Source organism: Nelusetta ayraudi, unplaced genomic scaffold (assembly GCF_046127955.1).
Source record: "Nelusetta ayraudi isolate G7.1 ecotype Tasmania unplaced genomic scaffold, CSIRO-AGI_Nayr_v1 ptg000001l, whole genome shotgun sequence".
Classification (NCBI taxonomy): domain Eukaryota; kingdom Metazoa; phylum Chordata; class Actinopteri; order Tetraodontiformes; family Monacanthidae; genus Nelusetta; species Nelusetta ayraudi.
Window position 1 is genome coordinate 1,449,588 of NW_027466051.1, and position 17,873 is coordinate 1,467,460.

At 44.4% G+C, this 17,873-nt stretch overlaps 3 protein-coding genes across 5 annotated transcripts in view; 1 reads left to right on the forward strand and 2 right to left on the reverse strand.

Moving 5' to 3' along the window:
- Window positions 1-17,873, forward strand: part of LOC142884522 (4-trimethylaminobutyraldehyde dehydrogenase-like) — a 273,088-nt gene that overhangs the window by 48,265 nt on the left and 206,950 nt on the right. The window lies entirely within an intron of this gene.
- Window positions 293-8,591, reverse strand: LOC142903441 (uncharacterized). The gene is made up of 8 exons (XM_076049466.1): window positions 8,524-8,591; window positions 5,020-5,090; window positions 4,571-4,927; window positions 4,104-4,424; window positions 3,522-3,638; window positions 1,611-1,655; window positions 1,439-1,502; window positions 293-1,343 (listed from the first exon to the last, which is right to left on the reverse strand). The coding sequence occupies exons 2-7, from the start codon at window positions 5,081-5,083 to the stop codon at window positions 1,453-1,455; spliced, it is 954 nt and encodes a 317-aa protein (XP_075905581.1). The 5' UTR covers window positions 5,084-5,090; window positions 8,524-8,591; the 3' UTR covers window positions 293-1,343; window positions 1,439-1,452.
- Window positions 12,696-17,873, reverse strand: part of tbl1xr1a (TBL1X/Y related 1a) — a 32,440-nt gene continuing 27,262 nt past the window's right edge. For all 3 annotated transcript variants that reach the window (XM_076051432.1, XM_076050622.1, XM_076011567.1), the window contains 9 exons: window positions 17,593-17,656; window positions 17,243-17,340; window positions 17,053-17,113; window positions 16,821-16,942; window positions 16,295-16,369; window positions 15,975-16,102; window positions 15,697-15,862; window positions 14,168-14,269; window positions 12,696-14,068 (listed from right to left, as the gene is read on the reverse strand). In XM_076051432.1, the coding sequence (XP_075907547.1) occupies window positions 14,042-14,068; window positions 14,168-14,269; window positions 15,697-15,862; window positions 15,975-16,102; window positions 16,295-16,369; window positions 16,821-16,942; window positions 17,053-17,113; window positions 17,243-17,340; window positions 17,593-17,656 (843 nt within the window). In that variant the 3' untranslated portion in view covers window positions 12,696-14,041. The remainder of the gene's footprint in view (window positions 14,069-14,167; window positions 14,270-15,696; window positions 15,863-15,974; window positions 16,103-16,294; window positions 16,370-16,820; window positions 16,943-17,052; window positions 17,114-17,242; window positions 17,341-17,592; window positions 17,657-17,873) is intronic.

Genomic DNA, 17,873 nt, shown 5'->3' on the forward strand with positions numbered 1-17,873 from the left:
ACCCATTTAATCCTCTTTCTTTCTTTCCTTCCTTCTTTCTTTCTTTATCACTGGACTACAAATATATTTCTGAATTAAAATGTTTTCCTATTTTATAGGTGGTTGATCTTTTTTGACTCGCTCATTTTAAAAGTAGCTTGCATGTTGAAAAAGTGTGAGCACCCCTGATCTATGCCCTTTTCCAAGTCCCACAAGCACTTTCACTGTCATCTGCCTGATTACACCCATGCCCTTTTCACAAAAACATTGCACAACCTGCCATATTATATTAGCATTTTCTGAAAAAACACAATGCATTCAAAATATTTATTATACGCATATTATAATTTATGTACATGTACATATGTACATTTCATACATTTTTTGCAATTCATAGTCATTCCCAACAGACATAACAGACACAAAAATTCAATGCATCACACATTATGTGGTTGAGACACAGCTTGCCTGTGATTGTACACTTGGCCAGTAGGTGGTGTCGTGTGCACATGAAGCTTTGAGAAATTAACCCTTGCTCAAACCAGTTGGCTCAAGTGGTTCAATGCCTCACGAGGCTTTACCTCATCATCACTACTTAAAACTAATGTTGCTTGAGGTCACAATACACTTACAGTCCTCATACATGTTTTCAAATATTGCCGTAGCTGACTATTCTCTCGTCGTCCACCAGGGGGCCGAGTCGAGCCCGTCTCACTCCCGTTGCCGACCGGACGATAGGGGTCTGGCTGCAGATCGGTGTTCCATCGCATCCGCATTAGGCTGAACAAACCTCCAACATTTTCTCTCTTCGTTCCACTCCGACGGTTGTGGTCCTTGGTGCTTCGGTAGTCGCTTGGTATTATTTATTTTATATTTTTTAATTTCCCTGACACCGAAAAAACATTTTCTTGGAGCAGCGCACTGCGGAATCACTTCTGGGGCAGAGCGGCGGAGGGCGGAACCAGTCCGAGAGTGTGCCGGAGCTTGGCCATGAAAGGAGCTCCGGCACACAATGACGTCATTGTGTGCCTAGTGTTGAACAAATCTCCGTTAACATAGCGTTTAGAACCATGCCCAACAATTTGCAGGGCTCACGTCCAAATACATGAACGTCATTATTTGACGATATCGAGATCGTTTGACGATAGGGTTCAACATTGTAAGACTTTTTAAAGCTCAGAAAAGTGGAAAAGCATCGTAGGTGCCCTTTAAAGAGTTGCATTGTTGAACTGCGGTGAAGAAGTCTTGAACAATGGCATGAAACAAGTCAAATGACACAGCGGTGTGCAGTGATGAAGCGTCAATGAGCCGTGAGGGAAGTGATGCTCTCGGAGGTTGAGAACTCATGTGACATGTTTAACCCACTGTGGGACAAAAGTAACAGACAGACTTTTAGAGACTCAGTAATTGTTCAGTACGAAGCTGATGTGATTATATTCTCAGGAGCCATTGTTTTTACATGAAAGAGTGAATTCAGTCATTAGGTTTCACGACCTTCACGTGTCCGTGATCTCCGTGATCTCCTGCAAAACAGTCAGGCATAAATGTAAAGGGCTTGGTTTTTAAATTGAAGGGGCAACTTGAAATGAAAGCTTGTCAGACTCAATCAAAACTCTGGAATATGGACAAACCTTCTTCAACATCTGCTTGAATGATGATTCGCCCATTGTAACGTCCTGGGAAAAAAAAGAAAGAAATGTGACTGTTAGTTTTGAACAGTTCAGTTGAGAACAGTCAACATCTGTTCATGTTTAGACACAGAAATCGCTGATTTTATTTTTTGCGAGCACTTTTGAAATGTAAAACCTCCTTCCTCAGTACTAAACTCCAGCTAAGTCCTCATAATCAGACGAGAAGAGGATGTTTACATGCTTTTATCTGACAGTGCAAGTACACAGTCAGCACGCGTGAAAGGAAATTATGGGAAACTGTGGGAGTGAGTTTGGTTTCACAGTCTAAAAAAAAAAAAAAAAAAAGACAGACTAGGAGTGCCACTCAGCAACCTATGCAGAAACAAAACCAGAGTAAATGTACTGCAAGTCTGTCAAGAACTTTTAGGCTTTCTATGCAGCAGAACCCAGCGATGAAGGAAAGTTAGTTTCAATAGAAATTTTCCCATAAAAATGACAGAGTGTTTTTATAGCAAAGTGGGCCTGCACCATGTTCAAAAAGAGCAAACACATCCTGGGCTGTGAGCTAGTCCTTCTTTATTGGGCAGCAAAGCTCAGCATTTGTGTAGCACAAATGACAAACATAACCATAAAGTGCCTGAAAGCATTTCTCTTCCAGTCGTCTGTAAAGACGCAAGTTAATGATTGCAAGCAGCAGCAGCAGCAGCAGTAACAGCAGCAGCAGCAGCAGCAGTAGCAGCAGCAGCAGCAGCAGCAGCAGCAGTATCAGCAGCAGAAGCAGCAGCAGTAACAGCAGCAGCAGCAGTAACAGTGTCCTTTCTCGCTGCTCTACTGGCTGCCAAGTGCTCTACCGCTTTTACATCATGTCATTTTCCCAAGGCAGTTTGACGTGCACTTTTTCCTGTCCGGCAAAAAAATCCCCTGATACTCTGTGGGACTTTATGTAGCAGTAAAAATAGAATGAGAGTTTGTGGTGATGCAGTGTTACACACGTATATGGATATGGAGCAGCAGCAGCAGCAGCAGCAGTAACAGCAGCAGCAGTAACAGCAGGAGCAGTAGCAGCAGCAGCAGCAGCAGCAGTAGCAGCAGCAGCAGTAACAGCAGCAGCAGCAGCAGTAGCAGCAGTAGCAGTAGTAGCAGCAGCAGCAGCAGCAGCAGCAGCAGCAGCAGTAGCAGCAGTAACAGCAGCAGCAGTAACAGCAACAGCAGTAGCAGCAGCAGCAGTAACAGCAGCAGCAGCAGCAGTAGCAGCAGTAACAGCAGCAGCAGTAACAGCAACAGCAGTAGCAGCAGCAGCAGTAACAGCAGCAGCAGCAGCAGTAGCAGCAGTAACAGCAGCAGCAGCAGCAGCAGCAGCAGTAACAGCAACAGCAGTAGCAGCAGCAGCAGTAGCAGCAGCAGTAGCAGCAGTAACAGCAGCAGTAGCAGCAGCAGCAGCAGCAGCAGTAACAGCAGCAGCAGCAGCAGCAGTAACAGTGTTCTTTCTCACTGCTCTACTGGCTGCCAAGTGCTCTACCGCTTTTACATCATGTCATTTTCCCAAGGCAGTTTGAGGTGCACTTTTTCCTGTCCGGCAAAAAAATCCCCCGATACTCTGTGGGACTTTATGTAGCAGTAAAAATAGAATGAGAGTTTGTGGTGATGCAGTGTTACACACGTATATGGATATGGAAAGGTTGGCAGAATTTTGCTTCAAACTTGAGCAGCAGATCATTTGAAGGCAAACTCCAAAAAAACCACACGGCCTCGTGTTTAAAGGCCGTTAATAAGATGTTCAATTTGTCTTTCAAGAAGTTATCATCAGTTTTGTAAAAATAAATAAATAAATAAAAAGAATTTTAAGCAGAAAGACAGAAAGAAAGAAAGAAAGAAAGGAAAAGGAAAGCCTGTGCCAACAGTGTTACTCACTTTTATTGCAAACTTTGTAAATTAGCATTGCCATCAGCAATCCGACGATCAGTGATCCGATGACCACCAGAGGAGCTGCTATTTGTACGGCTGGTACTGGATCTGCAGCACTTGATCCTGCATCACAAATGAGATGAAATCCATCACTTCTTGGTCATAATTTATAAAACAAAAAAATAGTCGACTGCAACTCTCAATGATACAGTGTTTTTCTCTCCTCTCCCACGAAGGCTCCACCTTATTTAGACACCAAGCCAACTCAAGGACAAAGTAGAAAAGAATGAACTAAAAAACAAAAACAAAAACAACTTTTATTCTACGTAATCAAGGATAAAGCAGATAATAACAAATAGGAATAAAGCAAACAAGCCCGCAGGCATGCAGCTTGACTGAGTTAATCAAGGGACCTCTGAGCGGCTCTGCGGACTGCTGAACTACTCCACCAGTTGCTCCTCCACGCATGAATGAACTCTTTCATTGTCTCGGTTCTCTATTCTCACTGTGACTCGGCAATCTTTTCCGAAACGCAACACATAAGAACACACGCAAAGAATGTGATAGAAACTGTTTTACAGCATTTACCTATATTCTTCCCAGCAGGATTAGGCAGGTCACTGAGGTTAAACACGGACTCGTTCTCTCTGTGGCCAGCGGCACTGAACGCAGCACAGGTAAAAGGGAGAAGGGATCCACTCTGCAAAGGCAGCCGACTGGAGAGTTGACTCAGCCCATCTTCCATTGTTCTGGAGTCCATGGTTGCATTGTTCGTCCACTCCCCGTGGTCCTTATCAAACCAACGAAGCTGACCTTTTGGGTAGCCAGTGCTGTTGCACTCTAACATACCTTTCACATTCTTGGAGTTTTTCGCAGGTTTGAATTCAATTTTTGGTTCACTGAACTTGGCTGAAAGAGTAGAAACATATAAATAAATTAAACTTTCCAACTCAATAAATGTCACAAGTTTTAAGTAACCATCATACTGGACACATTTTAAGAAAGGTTAAAGACAGGTTAAAGATTGACGAATAGAGATGAAAGTAACAGCTTACCTGTCACATTAAAAGACGTCATTTTGGGAGAGTTAGAGGATCCAGAGTTGGTTACCACTGTACATTCATAAAATCCTTCATGCTCTACAGCAGCCTTGGTGATGATCAGAGACATATTCCTGTTTTTGTTGTCCCAGAAGGGCTCTGCGAATGAGTAACCCTTGCTCGGGTAGGGTTTCCCGTCCCTGAACTCCAGGACGACGTCTGGTTCACTGTTGTCATGAGAATATCTCATCCATGCCATATATAGGATTTTCAGGTCTTGCACTTCTATTGAGGTTTTCAAAACACATTCCAGCAGTGAATCCTGGCCAAACTGTGCAACCTGGTTTTCATTGCAATTTAGCTTTAAAAAATCTGGGAAAGAATAAGGATTTGTTTGTTTTTTTAAGAGGTCAAACATATATTTGTTGTCACTGTCTGCACATTCAGAAAAAGACAGAACTTACTATATGCATTTCCCAAACTGATTAAAATGATGGGTAATATCAAAGAGAAACCAATGGAGGCCATGTTGATTCTGTTGAAAAGACAGTTGAGATAAAAGGTTATGCAAAAACTGTAAGAGTGAAACAAAAATGTTCACATCATCAGGGAACAACAACGAAATCCAATGCTGTGTTCTGATGAGGTTTGTGGATTTGAAACTGACAAGCAGCATCTTGGTACAATACGAGGAATTGTGAATGGTCAAAATGGGTTGAAGCCTCCCCTTGTAGCACGCAGTCAGCAAATGATGTGGCTAAAGCCCTGCTGCCCAAAGTAATTCCAAGATGGGGCATCCCCTGCAAAATTTCTAGTGACAATGGCTGACATTGCGCCAAGGAAGCGCTCGATCAAATTGGTCAGCTGCTTGGCATCAACATGAGGAAACACTGTGCCTATCGTCCAGCCAGTGGTGGAGCAGTTGGGAGAGAAAATGGCACGCTGAAAAGTAAACGGGCTAAATTTTGTGAGGACACTGGCCTGCCATGGCCAAAAGCGCTGCCCATTGTTCTGATGCACATGCAAATGAGACGCACGCGCTAACCTCAACATCAACAGCGCTGTGTGAAGATGCTATGCTAACGTGCTGTTCCAACCATACTGGTTCTGTCCACATACCGAGTAACCGAGTTCACCGAGTTAAAAATACAGTGACTAGCTCATTGTATATTTCTATACTCGGAGAGAGTGAGAGATGTTAGTGTGTTTGCCTCTGTGTTTGCTTTTTGTTTTTCTTTTAAGAATGCCAAGCAGTCAGTGTACCACCAAAGCTTCCAGTGCTAATTTGGTCTCGTCGATGCCAAAAACCTTTTGTCCTTCCATGTCTACATTTCATCCAGCAAGTGAATCAAATCAAAAGATAAAGTCTGCGGCTTTATCTTTCATCTGGACTTCAACATTTTGAATCTCTGGGGGAAAAACACGTTGAAAGCCAGATAGATGAATGTTGTTTGCTGTGGGATTTGGCTTGTGAAGGTTAACAGATGGCACGGCCGTGGTGGTAACAACGCGCTCATTTCACAATAAAATGGTCTTCAAGACAACATGTATATACAAACCACAGAAATATATTCTTGCAGCAAAATTTCAATCCCGTCTTTTGCATTGCGTTTTTCACAATTCCAATTTACAAACTTAAGCTCATAGTAGATCCAAAACAGTTGAACTACGAAGTCATATTATAACTGGTTTCACATAAGTCCTAACTCCCCAAATAACTGACACTGAACACTTGCTCAAACTTGCCTGGAGATTGAAAGAAGGTTGTGACAACAAACCTTCGGCTTAACTGAACTGGTCCAAGGCTAAAGTTCCGAGGCACATTCTTCAGTTGCAATATCAAGTTACAAAAGTACAATTACTTTAAAGTCTTGAAGTGACAAAGCAATCCACGGCTGTTGTTTCTGCAGCTCAGCAGTCCCAGGGCAAGATGATCTCTGAGAAATCAGGGGGTAGCGGACTGACTTGCATTTCTGCCACCAACATGATTTCTTCTATCCCATCGGGACCCCCCCACTCTGCTCCTCAACAACTACTTCCAACCAACAACAACAACACTCCCCCAATGAACAGTGTTGGTGGGAAACTAACCCCAGCAGTCATTCTGACCAAAATAGCTCTCTGGGAGACTTTTTACCTTCTTCAGTGGAGACGCAAGAGTGCACAGTGACGGTTGCAACCCTGTTTTGGTCCATGTTGGAAGTGAACACATCTACCCTTTGTCCACTGAACACGTCTCCTGCACTTAGTGAGGTGGGGTTGTTGGTACCTATGTGCTATTGCCACATTTTGGTTAAAGAGGTTGTGCAACTACCAGTGATACAGCAATGTGAAGCACAAACTGTTTGGTTTTATTCTCCCCTTTTTAGTCTCATTCCACTGTGATGGTATCATGATGCATAATGGGTTGATAGGTAGCCGAAATAGCTCGTACAGGAACGACGACATAAATTACATTTGTTGGTTTGGTCTGTTATTTTTCTTTGCTGGATAACGTGTATCTTAATTTCCTGCATCACTAGCGCGGACTTTCCCCTCGTGCGACCAGGAAGACTGACCTCAGTGTAAACTCACACGCACGCACAAACGCAAACACCGTCGCTCTACAATGGAGCACTTTGTTCATTATTAACACCTGGGTTTTACTTTCTCTGCTTCACACCCCATCAGATCTACATCAACATCTCCTGCATAGAATGCAAGACAAAACCTACATTTAGCCACAAACTACAAACACTGTTGAGCTCATAGTACATGGTCGTACAATCCCCTGTACAATCAGCACTTAATGCTGACTTAATGATGAGTGGGGTAGGGGTGAAAGCGTCACTGGGGTCTTCAGGTGGACGCCCTGCATGCATCACTTACTCTTGGACTCGTTGTGTTTTATTTCATATTGCTGTTGTTTCCTTCTTGTGTCTGCCATGGACTGTTTGAATAAGACGTGTATGCTATGCAATATGTAAACAAGATTATATTTCAACACTTTTTGAGACAGTAAAGAGAAAAAAAAGGGTTTCAAACTGGTTTGACTGCATCTTTATATATATATATATATATATATATATATATATATATATATATATATATATATATATATATATATATATATAATCTTCCCAGGATCTGCTGCTGCTGCTCCAGCCTCCAACAGTCACTCGCCTGTCAGGATGATGTAAACACGGATAGGAACCACTGAGACATTTCCGGTCTTTGTAAAGAAAATATACGTCCAAAAATACCCCTGATGACGTCAACAACGGCGAAGCATTCATAGTAAGAGAAAGACGATGTTGGAGACGACACGAGACACTGAAGTATTCACACTGCTTCCTCTCCAGGTCGAGGCGCCATGGCTTCTAAGGTTGCCACCTCCTAGAGTTTCAAATCCGGGACATCTCGGGGGTGGCGGGGGTGTCTCAAGTCTGTCAACTCGACGTGGGGGCGTGGAGGCGGAGACGGAGAGGCGTCCCCGAAATATACGGGACAGGTTGTTAGTTGCCAAATATGAGACAATCGCGTATTTTACGGGAGTAGACCACAGACGGAAATCCAATGAGGTTTTGGCATTTTCCCTAAAAAAAAAAAAAAAAACGGGACAAGTTTTGTCCCGGGAGAGATTTTATTTTTCCGGGGACAAGTGGTGAAAAAAGAGAACAATTCTGGGGGAAACGGGACGGGTGTCAACCCCAGGTCAGTTATTGAGCTCAGCAAATCGGAGACGGGACGCAGTGCTCTTGCGCCGGCATTTACTTTCGTTTACGCATTTAATTTCACTGGCTAGTTCTAGTTGCACAGCGATGACGTGGAAAACAAGCATGCAAGCAAGCAAACAAAACAGTAAAAAAAAAAAAAAAAAAAAAAAAAAAAAAACAGAATAAGAAGACTTTGCACGTCCGCTATAGAGTAATGCGCTCAATTTGCTACTGGTTTCGCGTGAGACGAGAAATAGTGCGGGAGAATCATACCTGACACGCTCCTCGCTGGTCTGATGACTTTTACGATTGGTTCACTTTCACTTTCAGGATGACTGGAAAGGGTGTGTGTGTGTGTGTGTGTGTGTGTGTGTGTGTGTGTGTGTGTGTGTGTGTGTGTGTGTGTGTGTGTGTGTGTGTGTGTGTGTGTGTGTGGAGACACCAGGTTAAGGTTGCCATCTATGGCGTTATATTTGTGCATCTATTTTGAGCGAGCGATTATATTTTCTAAACACACAATTATACATTTTGAGCGCATAAAACATATTTTGCGAGCACAAATCGATTCTGAGCGCCTTATATGAGTTTGCATGTTGTGTTTATCCAAATGTTCGCTCACAAACTCTTTCCATGGTGCTCAAGCAGCCCACTTCACTCGTTCGCTTCCCCCCCCCTCCTCCTCGAGAGGTCCGGTGTGGAGTCAGGGGGTTGGAGTAATGACGGCGCCCATGTGTCTGCATTTGGGTACTCTTGTCCTCCTCTCGCTCAAAACTCTCTCTGCGCGCTCGGGTTGTCTTCAGAGGGGGTGGGGGGGAAACAACAACCAAAGACGCTTGCGTGAGACGGACACCGACCGGATAAAGACTTGACTCATCACAAACTTCGGTCAGTATTTTATTTTTTATTTATTTATTCATTAAATCATATATCTGACACACCGTTTAAAAAGAAAGGCCACACAAACTACTTACATGTGGTCTGGGTGGTTGTGGCTGTTGTTCACCTGACATTATCTAAAACAAAATTTGTGCCGTTTTTTAGGGAAAATGACAAAACCTCATTGGATTTCCGTCTGTGGTCTACTCCCGTAAAATACACGATTGTCTCATATTTGGCAACTGAAAAACCTGTCCCGTAATGAACTGATACGGGACGAACTTCACTTTGTCCCGTATATTTCGGGGACGCCTCTCCGCCCCCCCCACGTCGAGATGTCCCGGATTTGAAACTCTAGGAGGTGGCAACCTTACCTATGCCGTGTCTCAATTCAGGGTCTGCATCCTTGAAGTGCGCATTTTGAAAGGAAGTTGCGTCATAGCACTGCGCGAAGGCTTGTCCCAATTCCCGAGGGTGCTTAGGACGCTCAATATGCGTACTCGGAAATACGCACTCGTTTTAGCCGATTTCAAGCACCGCTACTATCCTTCGCGCACTTATGTATCCCATGATGCTTTGCGTGCGGCTGCAAAGCATCGTGGGATCCTGGGAAGTCAGCTGAAATTAGCGGCATCTACTGGCAAAGACACTTCGTATAAATTTAAGTATTAAATTTCACATAAAATATTCAGTTTTAACATCGGGTTTTTATTTATTTGATCATCCAACGGCATCGTTAGATGGCGAACCAATGGTTAGCTTGATACTATAAAAACGTCACTTCCGGGGTTGGCCAGCCGGAGGGAACGGCGGTGACGAAACGAGGAAATACGCCGAAGGCTAGACCGTCCCGAGTGGTTAACGGGGAGGCGGGGTTTGGTCCGTCCTTCTAGGCTGGGAACTCTAAGAACGCTTCCTTCACACGGAGGACACTCAGTCTCAACGGTGCAGAACCTGAATTGAGACACAGCACTAGACACCATGCTACTCACACACACCTCACCTGCATCCGTCTTTGGTCCCGGTCGGCTCCGCTGCTCCTGGGCGGAAGCGCTGCAGGGGTGAGGTTTTATTGAGCGCTGGGCTAAGTGTTAAGTTAAGTTAAAAAAAATAAATAAATAAAATGATTTCATTGTATTTCATTATTTTTTGGTCGAAAAGAAACTGATTTTACGTTTTTTGATGTTTCTTTTATTTTTTGATAAATGGATCCACAACAGTGGACCATGGTCCATTTTCAGCGTCCAAGGGCGGACCAAGGGCACCTCCTGTGCCCCCAGAAATTAAGTAGGAAGGGTCCTTCCTACTTCCACGGACGTAACCCTGGCCACGTCCGTGGCCTGCAGACGCTGGCCGACGTGGCTCATTATCTGCTGTCACACAGCTTCGGTCTGAAAAAGCAAGTCCTCGATCTGAGCAGGAGCTCTGTGGCGGCCAACCTCTCCACACTGCTTTTTCAGATGCTACACAAAATTTGTTTTTGTTTTACAACATTGTGACAGTTATGCATTCTTTCCACTGGTGCTCCCAGTTTTTTTTCCCCATTGCCTCTCCGACTACAGTGACCTGCAGGTTTTTTAAGCTGATCTTTTTTTCTTTTTTTTTTTTACTGAATAACACAAAGTCTACTGACAATGAAAACTTTCTCCTTCTCAACACACTTTCATGAGAAACAATTGAATTTTACCTATAAATGATGAAACCACACCTGACATATGGATTTTTTTTAAAATGCTATAAAAAAAAATAAATAAACAAACCAACGCTGAAAAAATTCACAGCAGAGCAATTTCCTTGTCCAATTAAATATTAAAACCAAAAATCTAGGCCTAAAATTTAAATGCAACCCGCGCTACCCATCCCACACCCCAACCCCCCAAAAAACGTTTTATTTTTTTCATTAGTTTAAAAAAAATAAAATAAAAAATCTTACATTCATGCGAGCCGCAAAGCCGTGTGTGCACTTACTGTACATGGCGAATTTGCATTTCATATTGCCAGCCTGGAGATGGCGCACTTGTCTTCTTCTGAAGGACGGTGCACGTCTGCACTTCATATTGGCAACCTGGAGGACAGTGCAACAGCAAACGGTAGATAATGAATAGTGACGGTGTGTTGCGGGTGCTTGCGGGTGCATCCATAAAGACACGTGAAGTCCAGCCAAACCCTTCAGGGTTTCAAATCTTTCAAAAGTTCTTCTCTCAGGATCCACTGTACCAACCTCAGTGAAGACCATCAATACATCCAGTTGATGGAGAAAAAAAAAATAATAATAGAAAACTGTAATCCACGCTAACCCCAAACTCAACCAGGCATTGAAACAGTCGAAGTAAAGTTTAGCTTTGCCTGAGATGCAGTTTCCCCCCTCAGCTGCTTTGAGGTCATTCAATCCAAATGAAGTGGTGTTGAGCAATTCCCCAAATGACAGTCCACATTAACTACAGTTTGTTTCTGCCTCTCTGAAACAGGCCATTAATCCACATTTCCAACCCACCCTGAATTCCACGGAAGAAATTAAAATAATGAAAGTACCTTCTTAGGCCACAGTATTAACTAAATGAATAATTGCCCTCGCTCACCACCTGAAATACATTCTACACCAGGCATGGGCAAATTATGGCCTGGGGCTCATATACGGCCGTCAATCTTTTTAATCCACCCACTGAACCATAACAAATTATATGAATAGTTAGTAAATCATAGAATAGCTGCATTTCAACCATTGTTCAGTCTTTTGAGAGTCATTTCAATAAAGAGCAAAATACCATGGGGCTTCAAAGACACATACTTTGTTCCAACGCTTTTGTACATTTTCAGTTTACTTTAAAAGCACGTTTTATATATATTGCATGACATTCTTTCTTCGTATGAGGTGGGTCACCAAAACCCTCCATCCATCTGCTCCTGCTCCTGAATCCACTGTGGCCCACCAGTCAAAAAAACTTGCCCATCCCTGTTCAACACGCACACGCACACAAATAAAAACACAGAGCTCTTATCAAAATATATTTTATTCTGGACTTTTGTCTCACTGATCTGACTTGAGAATGAGAACAGATCGGTGTGATGCGGCCTGAAAAAAATGAAAACAAACCAAAAAAAATAAAAAAAATAAAACGAACCCCCGGTGAGACGCTGCGGATCGATGTGAATGATGTTCTGTGGCCGCGGCGGCGGCGGCAGTTAAAGGCAGTTTTAACTAGACAAAACGAGCCGAGCACAGATGCCGTTCATCTTTAGAGACTTCCTGAACGTGTCATAATTCGTTGTGTTCAATAAAAACCTGATTCTTCATCATTTACAGCTGGAAAAACAATTATACTGTACTAATTGTCTTTCCCCCAGGCTCAACGTCTTCGCTCAAAATAAAATACGACCGGCAGATAGAGCCTCATTTTTTAAAAAAGAGCATTACAAATTGATGATCGTGTGATTGTGATTATAAATAAAAGATTTAAAAAGTGTCCGTTTCGATGCTACACTTCACAATGATTACACATTTTACTGTATTTTCAACCAAAAAGGATTAAAATCAGTTTTTCGAGAGAAATTTTAAAAAACTAAAAAAAAAAAAAATTGTCAATTTCAAAATGTCCTTTTGTAACTTTTGGAAACATTTGTTGACATTTGTTTTGTGCCGTCAACTGCAACATCGTCCACATTTTACCAACGGCGATGATTTGCTTCAGAGGCTGTTATGAAGGTGGTCATGATAATTATACTTCCAAGAAAGAAACTACAAAAAAATACTGTCTTAATATTGTTCAATTTCTTAAAACGACTCCTTAGAACAGTAGAAAATGTTGAATTTCTCAGTAAACAAAATGAGACTTTTGGAGGCGAAGAAAGCAGAAATCAGACCTGCCGTGGCTGAAAGACATCGGATACTTTGAGTGCGGAGCTTCTCTGTGCTTCCTTTAACCTGCCGGCCGCCGCTGCCGCCTCCTTGTGACACACTGAGTAATGACAATGTCCAGATATTGCTTTAAACATTTTTCTTTTGAGTTTGAAAGACTAACTTTTAATTTCCAGGAAATCAAGCGGCCGGATTCGGAAAGCCAAAGCTTTGCCTCGGAATCCTGCTGGCTGGATCCAGGAAGTAGTCTGAGCCTGGATCTGCGACTTTTACCGAAACCTCGGGAGCATTCCGGAGAAGGAGGATACTTCCAGATCAGGTGAAGGGGATGCCAAGGGTGTGAACTACTGCATGAGAGGTTGAACCATGTGACCGGCCGCTGACTGCAGGGAGACGCCTTCAGGTCACCGTTTCCAAACGACCTGCCGCCTCCCGCCCAACATTAGAAGATATATTTAAAAGGAAAAACAAAAAAAATAAAATGTTGAAACCAAGAGATCCGAACGTTTGAAAAGAAAAGAAAAACTAAGTGCCATCCTATTTTTTCATGGTGAACTTGATATGTCTGCACGATGAGATCCGACTAGTAACAAAGATCCACACTTTTATCGTTGTTTTTTTTTTTTTCTTTTTTTCTCCATTTTGATGACAATGACCATGTTTAAGATAAAAAAAAAGCAAAATAGCTTCCAAATTTTGGTACATATACAGATCTGGAACTTTTTTTTCTTCTTCTTCTATCAGTTTTTCTTCTGCTTCTTTTTTTTAAATTTCAACTTTCCACCGTGTCCCAACTGCATCTCTGGTAGAGTCCACACAGATTGAGGGACCGCTCTCGTCCCTCCATCCGTCCGTTTAGCCCCGTGTCTGGACCTGCTGTGTCTGGTGCTTTCATCCTGTTCCCACTTCCTGCGTCCTGTCTGTCTGTCTGTCTGTCTGTCTGTGAGTGGGGCGGGGCCAGAGTCTTGAGCGCGAGCAGTACGCAGGGCAGGCAGGGACAGTCATTTTGGCTATGTACACATTCATGGTCGGTCCATGGCTTTCCAACACACAGCAGCACTATTTCCGCAGGTCTAATACACACACCTGGAACGCACACACACAGAGAAGAGGAGGAGGAGGATGACAGGAAGTCAGCGGACGACAAAAAGGAAGCAGATGGCGAAGGCGGAGAACAGAACTCACCGATCCGTCTGACGCGCTGGCTCCCACTTTGTCTCCCGCTGCGTTCCAGCAGACCTCGAAGATTCCCCCCGTCCCTCTGTAGCTGTGAACCAGAGCCCCCGTCTGCGCGCGCACACACACACACACACACACACACACACACACACACACACACACACACACACACACACACACACACACACACACACACACAGAAAAAACATCAGTCAAGCCTTCAAATAGGTCTGAAGATTAACTGTTTGTCTTGCAGTGCGGCAATTAGTCTGACTGGCCACTTGGGGGCACCGTTTATCGTAAAATCCCATCAATCCATTTATTTTCAATAGCCGCTTCTTCCTGCACTCAGGATCGTAAAACACAAAACTGAAAAAAAGAAACGTCTTGTCTCTTTTCTTCACTCTCCCAGGAGCCAAATTCACAAAACAGGTTTTCTGGAGTTTGTAACCCCAGAAACGAGGGAAAGTCTGTGTTTCCTGTTTCACAAAGGCCCTGCTCCCACGTGGTCACTTTCAAGTGGTTTTTGTGATCCGATCACAAGTGGACAGCTCTGACCACATCTGTGCCCACCTGGCATTGACGTGCATCTAAGACACACCACTTTTGATCAGATCACTACAAATGCAAATGCAACACATGCAGAATTTTCCGTTTGAAAAGATTTTTGTGCTTGTTGTTTTTTTTTTTACCGCTGGGGGCAGTAAAGCACAAAACTGTGTCTGGTTTACTGGGAAAAGAATAAGGATGAACTTGCTGTCTGCGGACGATATCAACTCAATACAGACTATTTCGGGTAAACCAAGTTGTTCAACGTGTTTGAGTCACTCGTTTTTTTTCTCCTTGAGCTCGTCCACATTTATCGAACGTCGTGGACAAAGCCGGCTGATGCCTCTCGAGCACCGACTAAAGAGGAAAAACAGACGGAATACAAGGAGGGCTGCAGCTTTTGTCCCTGCTCTGCCCTGATAGCCGCGGCACCCGAACGGAATGGTCAAGATGGATCCGAACGAGGAGTCACAGCGGGTGGGGCAGAATAGTGAGCGTTACATTTTTGGACAACAGTCGCTGTCAAATTTTCGAATGCAACGTCGCACATTTAATCTCTTATGTGGGATACTGCGACCGATGCTCCGCCGACAAAATACGCTAATGCGTAATAAAATGTATTAGCATCCTAATAAAAGAGTCCAACAAAAATGAGTTGTTTGTTTTTGCTGATCAGATCACAAAAGCCACTTGAAGTGACTACGTGGGAACAGGGCCAAAGAGACGGAGTAAAAAACTATATGAACCTCCGATATGATGAAAGCTGATGGCCTGGAAGGACTTGGAGTGAACAAACCCAGGTTTGATTCATCCGACCAGAAAGTGAGTTTCAACACCCAGGATTATGTCAACTCAGAGGTTCAACTTTGTTGCTTGGAGTTTGTTGGAACAGGTCCCACGTGTGTGTTCAAACACTGACCAACCAAAATGCGTTTGTGTCTAGTGTGTGTCTAGTGTGTGTGTGTGTGTTTCTCTGTTCCTCTCACCTGCGTGTTCCAGATGTGGACGCATTTGTCGAAGGAGCCGCTGGCCAGGTGTCGGCCGTCGGGGCTGAAGGCCACGCTGTAGACGGGCTCCTGGTGTTTGGTCAGCGTGTGGATGCAGATCCCTCGTTCCACGTCCCAGAGACGCACCGTGGAGTCGAATGAGGCGCTGAGGGACGGACGGACAGACGAGAGGGGGTGAGGAAACTGAGGCGTCGAAGCTGTCAAGAAGAGGAGAGGGAGGAGAAAGAGGAGGAGGAGGAGGAGGGCGGCGTTCTCACCTGGCTAGCATCAGGTTAGCGCTTGGGTTGTTGGTTCCAGGCCCGGTGGGGCTCCACTTGATGGTGTAGATTTCTTTACTGTGGGCCTGCAGGTCGTGGACGCACGAGTCCTGCTTCATGCTCCAGATCTGGAAGGACCAGCAGAAGGAACTCAGTTCAGTTCAGCTCAGCTCAGCTCAGCAGGGGGAGGTTTGGCTGAGCAGCTGCAGGTTGTCGGACGGGAAGTGAAGCCTCCTGCAGCACCAAACTTCACGGCCGGGCACGACCCGAAAAACCTCGCAGCTAGCCGACCGCGTTAGCCACTCAGAGCGCTGGCTCACCTTCAGCGTCATGTCATCCGAACAGGAAGCGAGAAGGTTCCCGGTGGGGTCCCACTTGATTGCATTCACTTCATTCTAGAGAAAGAGAGAGAGAGGGAGAGAGAGAGAGAAAGGGAAAGAGAGAGGGTGGGTGAGTGAGTGAGCCACCAGGTTTCACAGGAAGCTTTTTTCCGCCTCTATGATGGCGTCAAACCAAGCTGCTTGATGCTCTGAGATGATTTTGCTATCTGGAGACGACAATCGTGGTGAATTCTGGAGAAGAAAGGAAACTTTTCCTTCAGACTTGCAGTTTCACTTTCAATCTGTCCCCTGCTCCTCTTGTGTAGTTTTTATAGACAGAAAAAAAAATCAGAACAGCCCTGCCGGCGTCGAGAAGCAGCAACGGAAAAATAGGACCTATCTTGCTGACACAGCTGGAACTCTTAGGGGCGCAGTGGATCCAAAAGAGGTGAACTGTTTTCATCCTTACTGTTCATGGCATTTGTACGCCATCAAAATGTAAAAAATAAAAATAAAAATAACTCACCGTGTGTCCCTGGAATGTCTTGATGGGCCGGTCCTGTCCCAGCTTACAGACGTGGATGCACATGTCTGTGCTGCAGGAGGCGAAGGTGTTGTTGCTCTGCCAGTCTACATCCAGGGCTGGAGCTGCAGGGAGGACACACACACACACACACACACACACACACACACAGTCAGTGAGGCAGTCAGGTGACCTGGAACTGGACCAGTGAGGAGAAAGATGAAGCGACGCCCACCTGAGTGGAAGGGAAACTGCTGCTTGGCTTCTCCTGTGTGGGCGTCCCAGATGATTGTTGTCTACTCGGGAGAAGACACACACACACAAGCACACACAAGAGGCGAGATTCAGAATTTAAACAGATTTTTTTTTCCTTTAAAAAAATGAAGCATCATGAGAGACAGCTGTTCTGAGTCCTGCTGCTGTACCTTGTCTACGCCAGCACTGAGGATGAAGTTGCCCTTTTTATTCCACTTTAGGGCAAAGATGGGACCTTTGTGTTGACCCAGCGTGCTGGCCAGGTTCCCTGCAGAGACACACAATCAACAAACACAACCAGTTCAATCCAGTTAGACGCCACAAAGTGGACCAAGTTAAAAAAAACAACAACAAAAGGCTTCCAGCCAGTATGACAATTTGCCTGTAGGTGGCAGCATTGCACTAGAAACTAGCTTTAACTGAGAGTTTATTATTAATATTAATGACAACAATAACGATCATTATTATTATTATCATCGTTATAAAAAGTGTTTGATTCTGGATCACAGCAGCTTCTCACCGTCTTTCGTCCATATTCTGGCAAAGCCGTCGTAGGAGCCCGTCGCTAGCAGCGTGCCCTCGCTCTGCAAGACAGGGAGAGACAGGGAGTGTCAGCGGACAAGTGTGTGTACGTGTGCGTGCGTGTGTGTGTGCGTGTCTTCTAACAGAGTCCAGGAGGAACCTGATTATTCATCAGTGACGGATCCTGACTGTCGAGGCTTTCCAGGAAAGACTTGTCTTTTGGCTCTCGGCTCAGCGTCACTAAGTTTTTGGTAAAACTGAAGGGGGGGGAGATCCGCC

Coding starts and splice junctions, on each gene's coding strand:
- LOC142903441 (XM_076049466.1), bottom strand. CDS start 5,083: ATGGCCTCCATTGGTTTCTCTTTGATATTACCCATCATTTTAATCAGT. Junction 4,928..5,019: donor CAGTTTGGGAAATGCATATA/GTAAGTTCTGTC, acceptor ATTCTTTCCCAG/ATTTTTTAAAGCTAAATTGC. Junction 4,425..4,570: donor GACGTCTTTTAATGTGACAG/GTAAGCTGTTAC, acceptor CTACTCTTTCAG/CCAAGTTCAGTGAACCAAAA.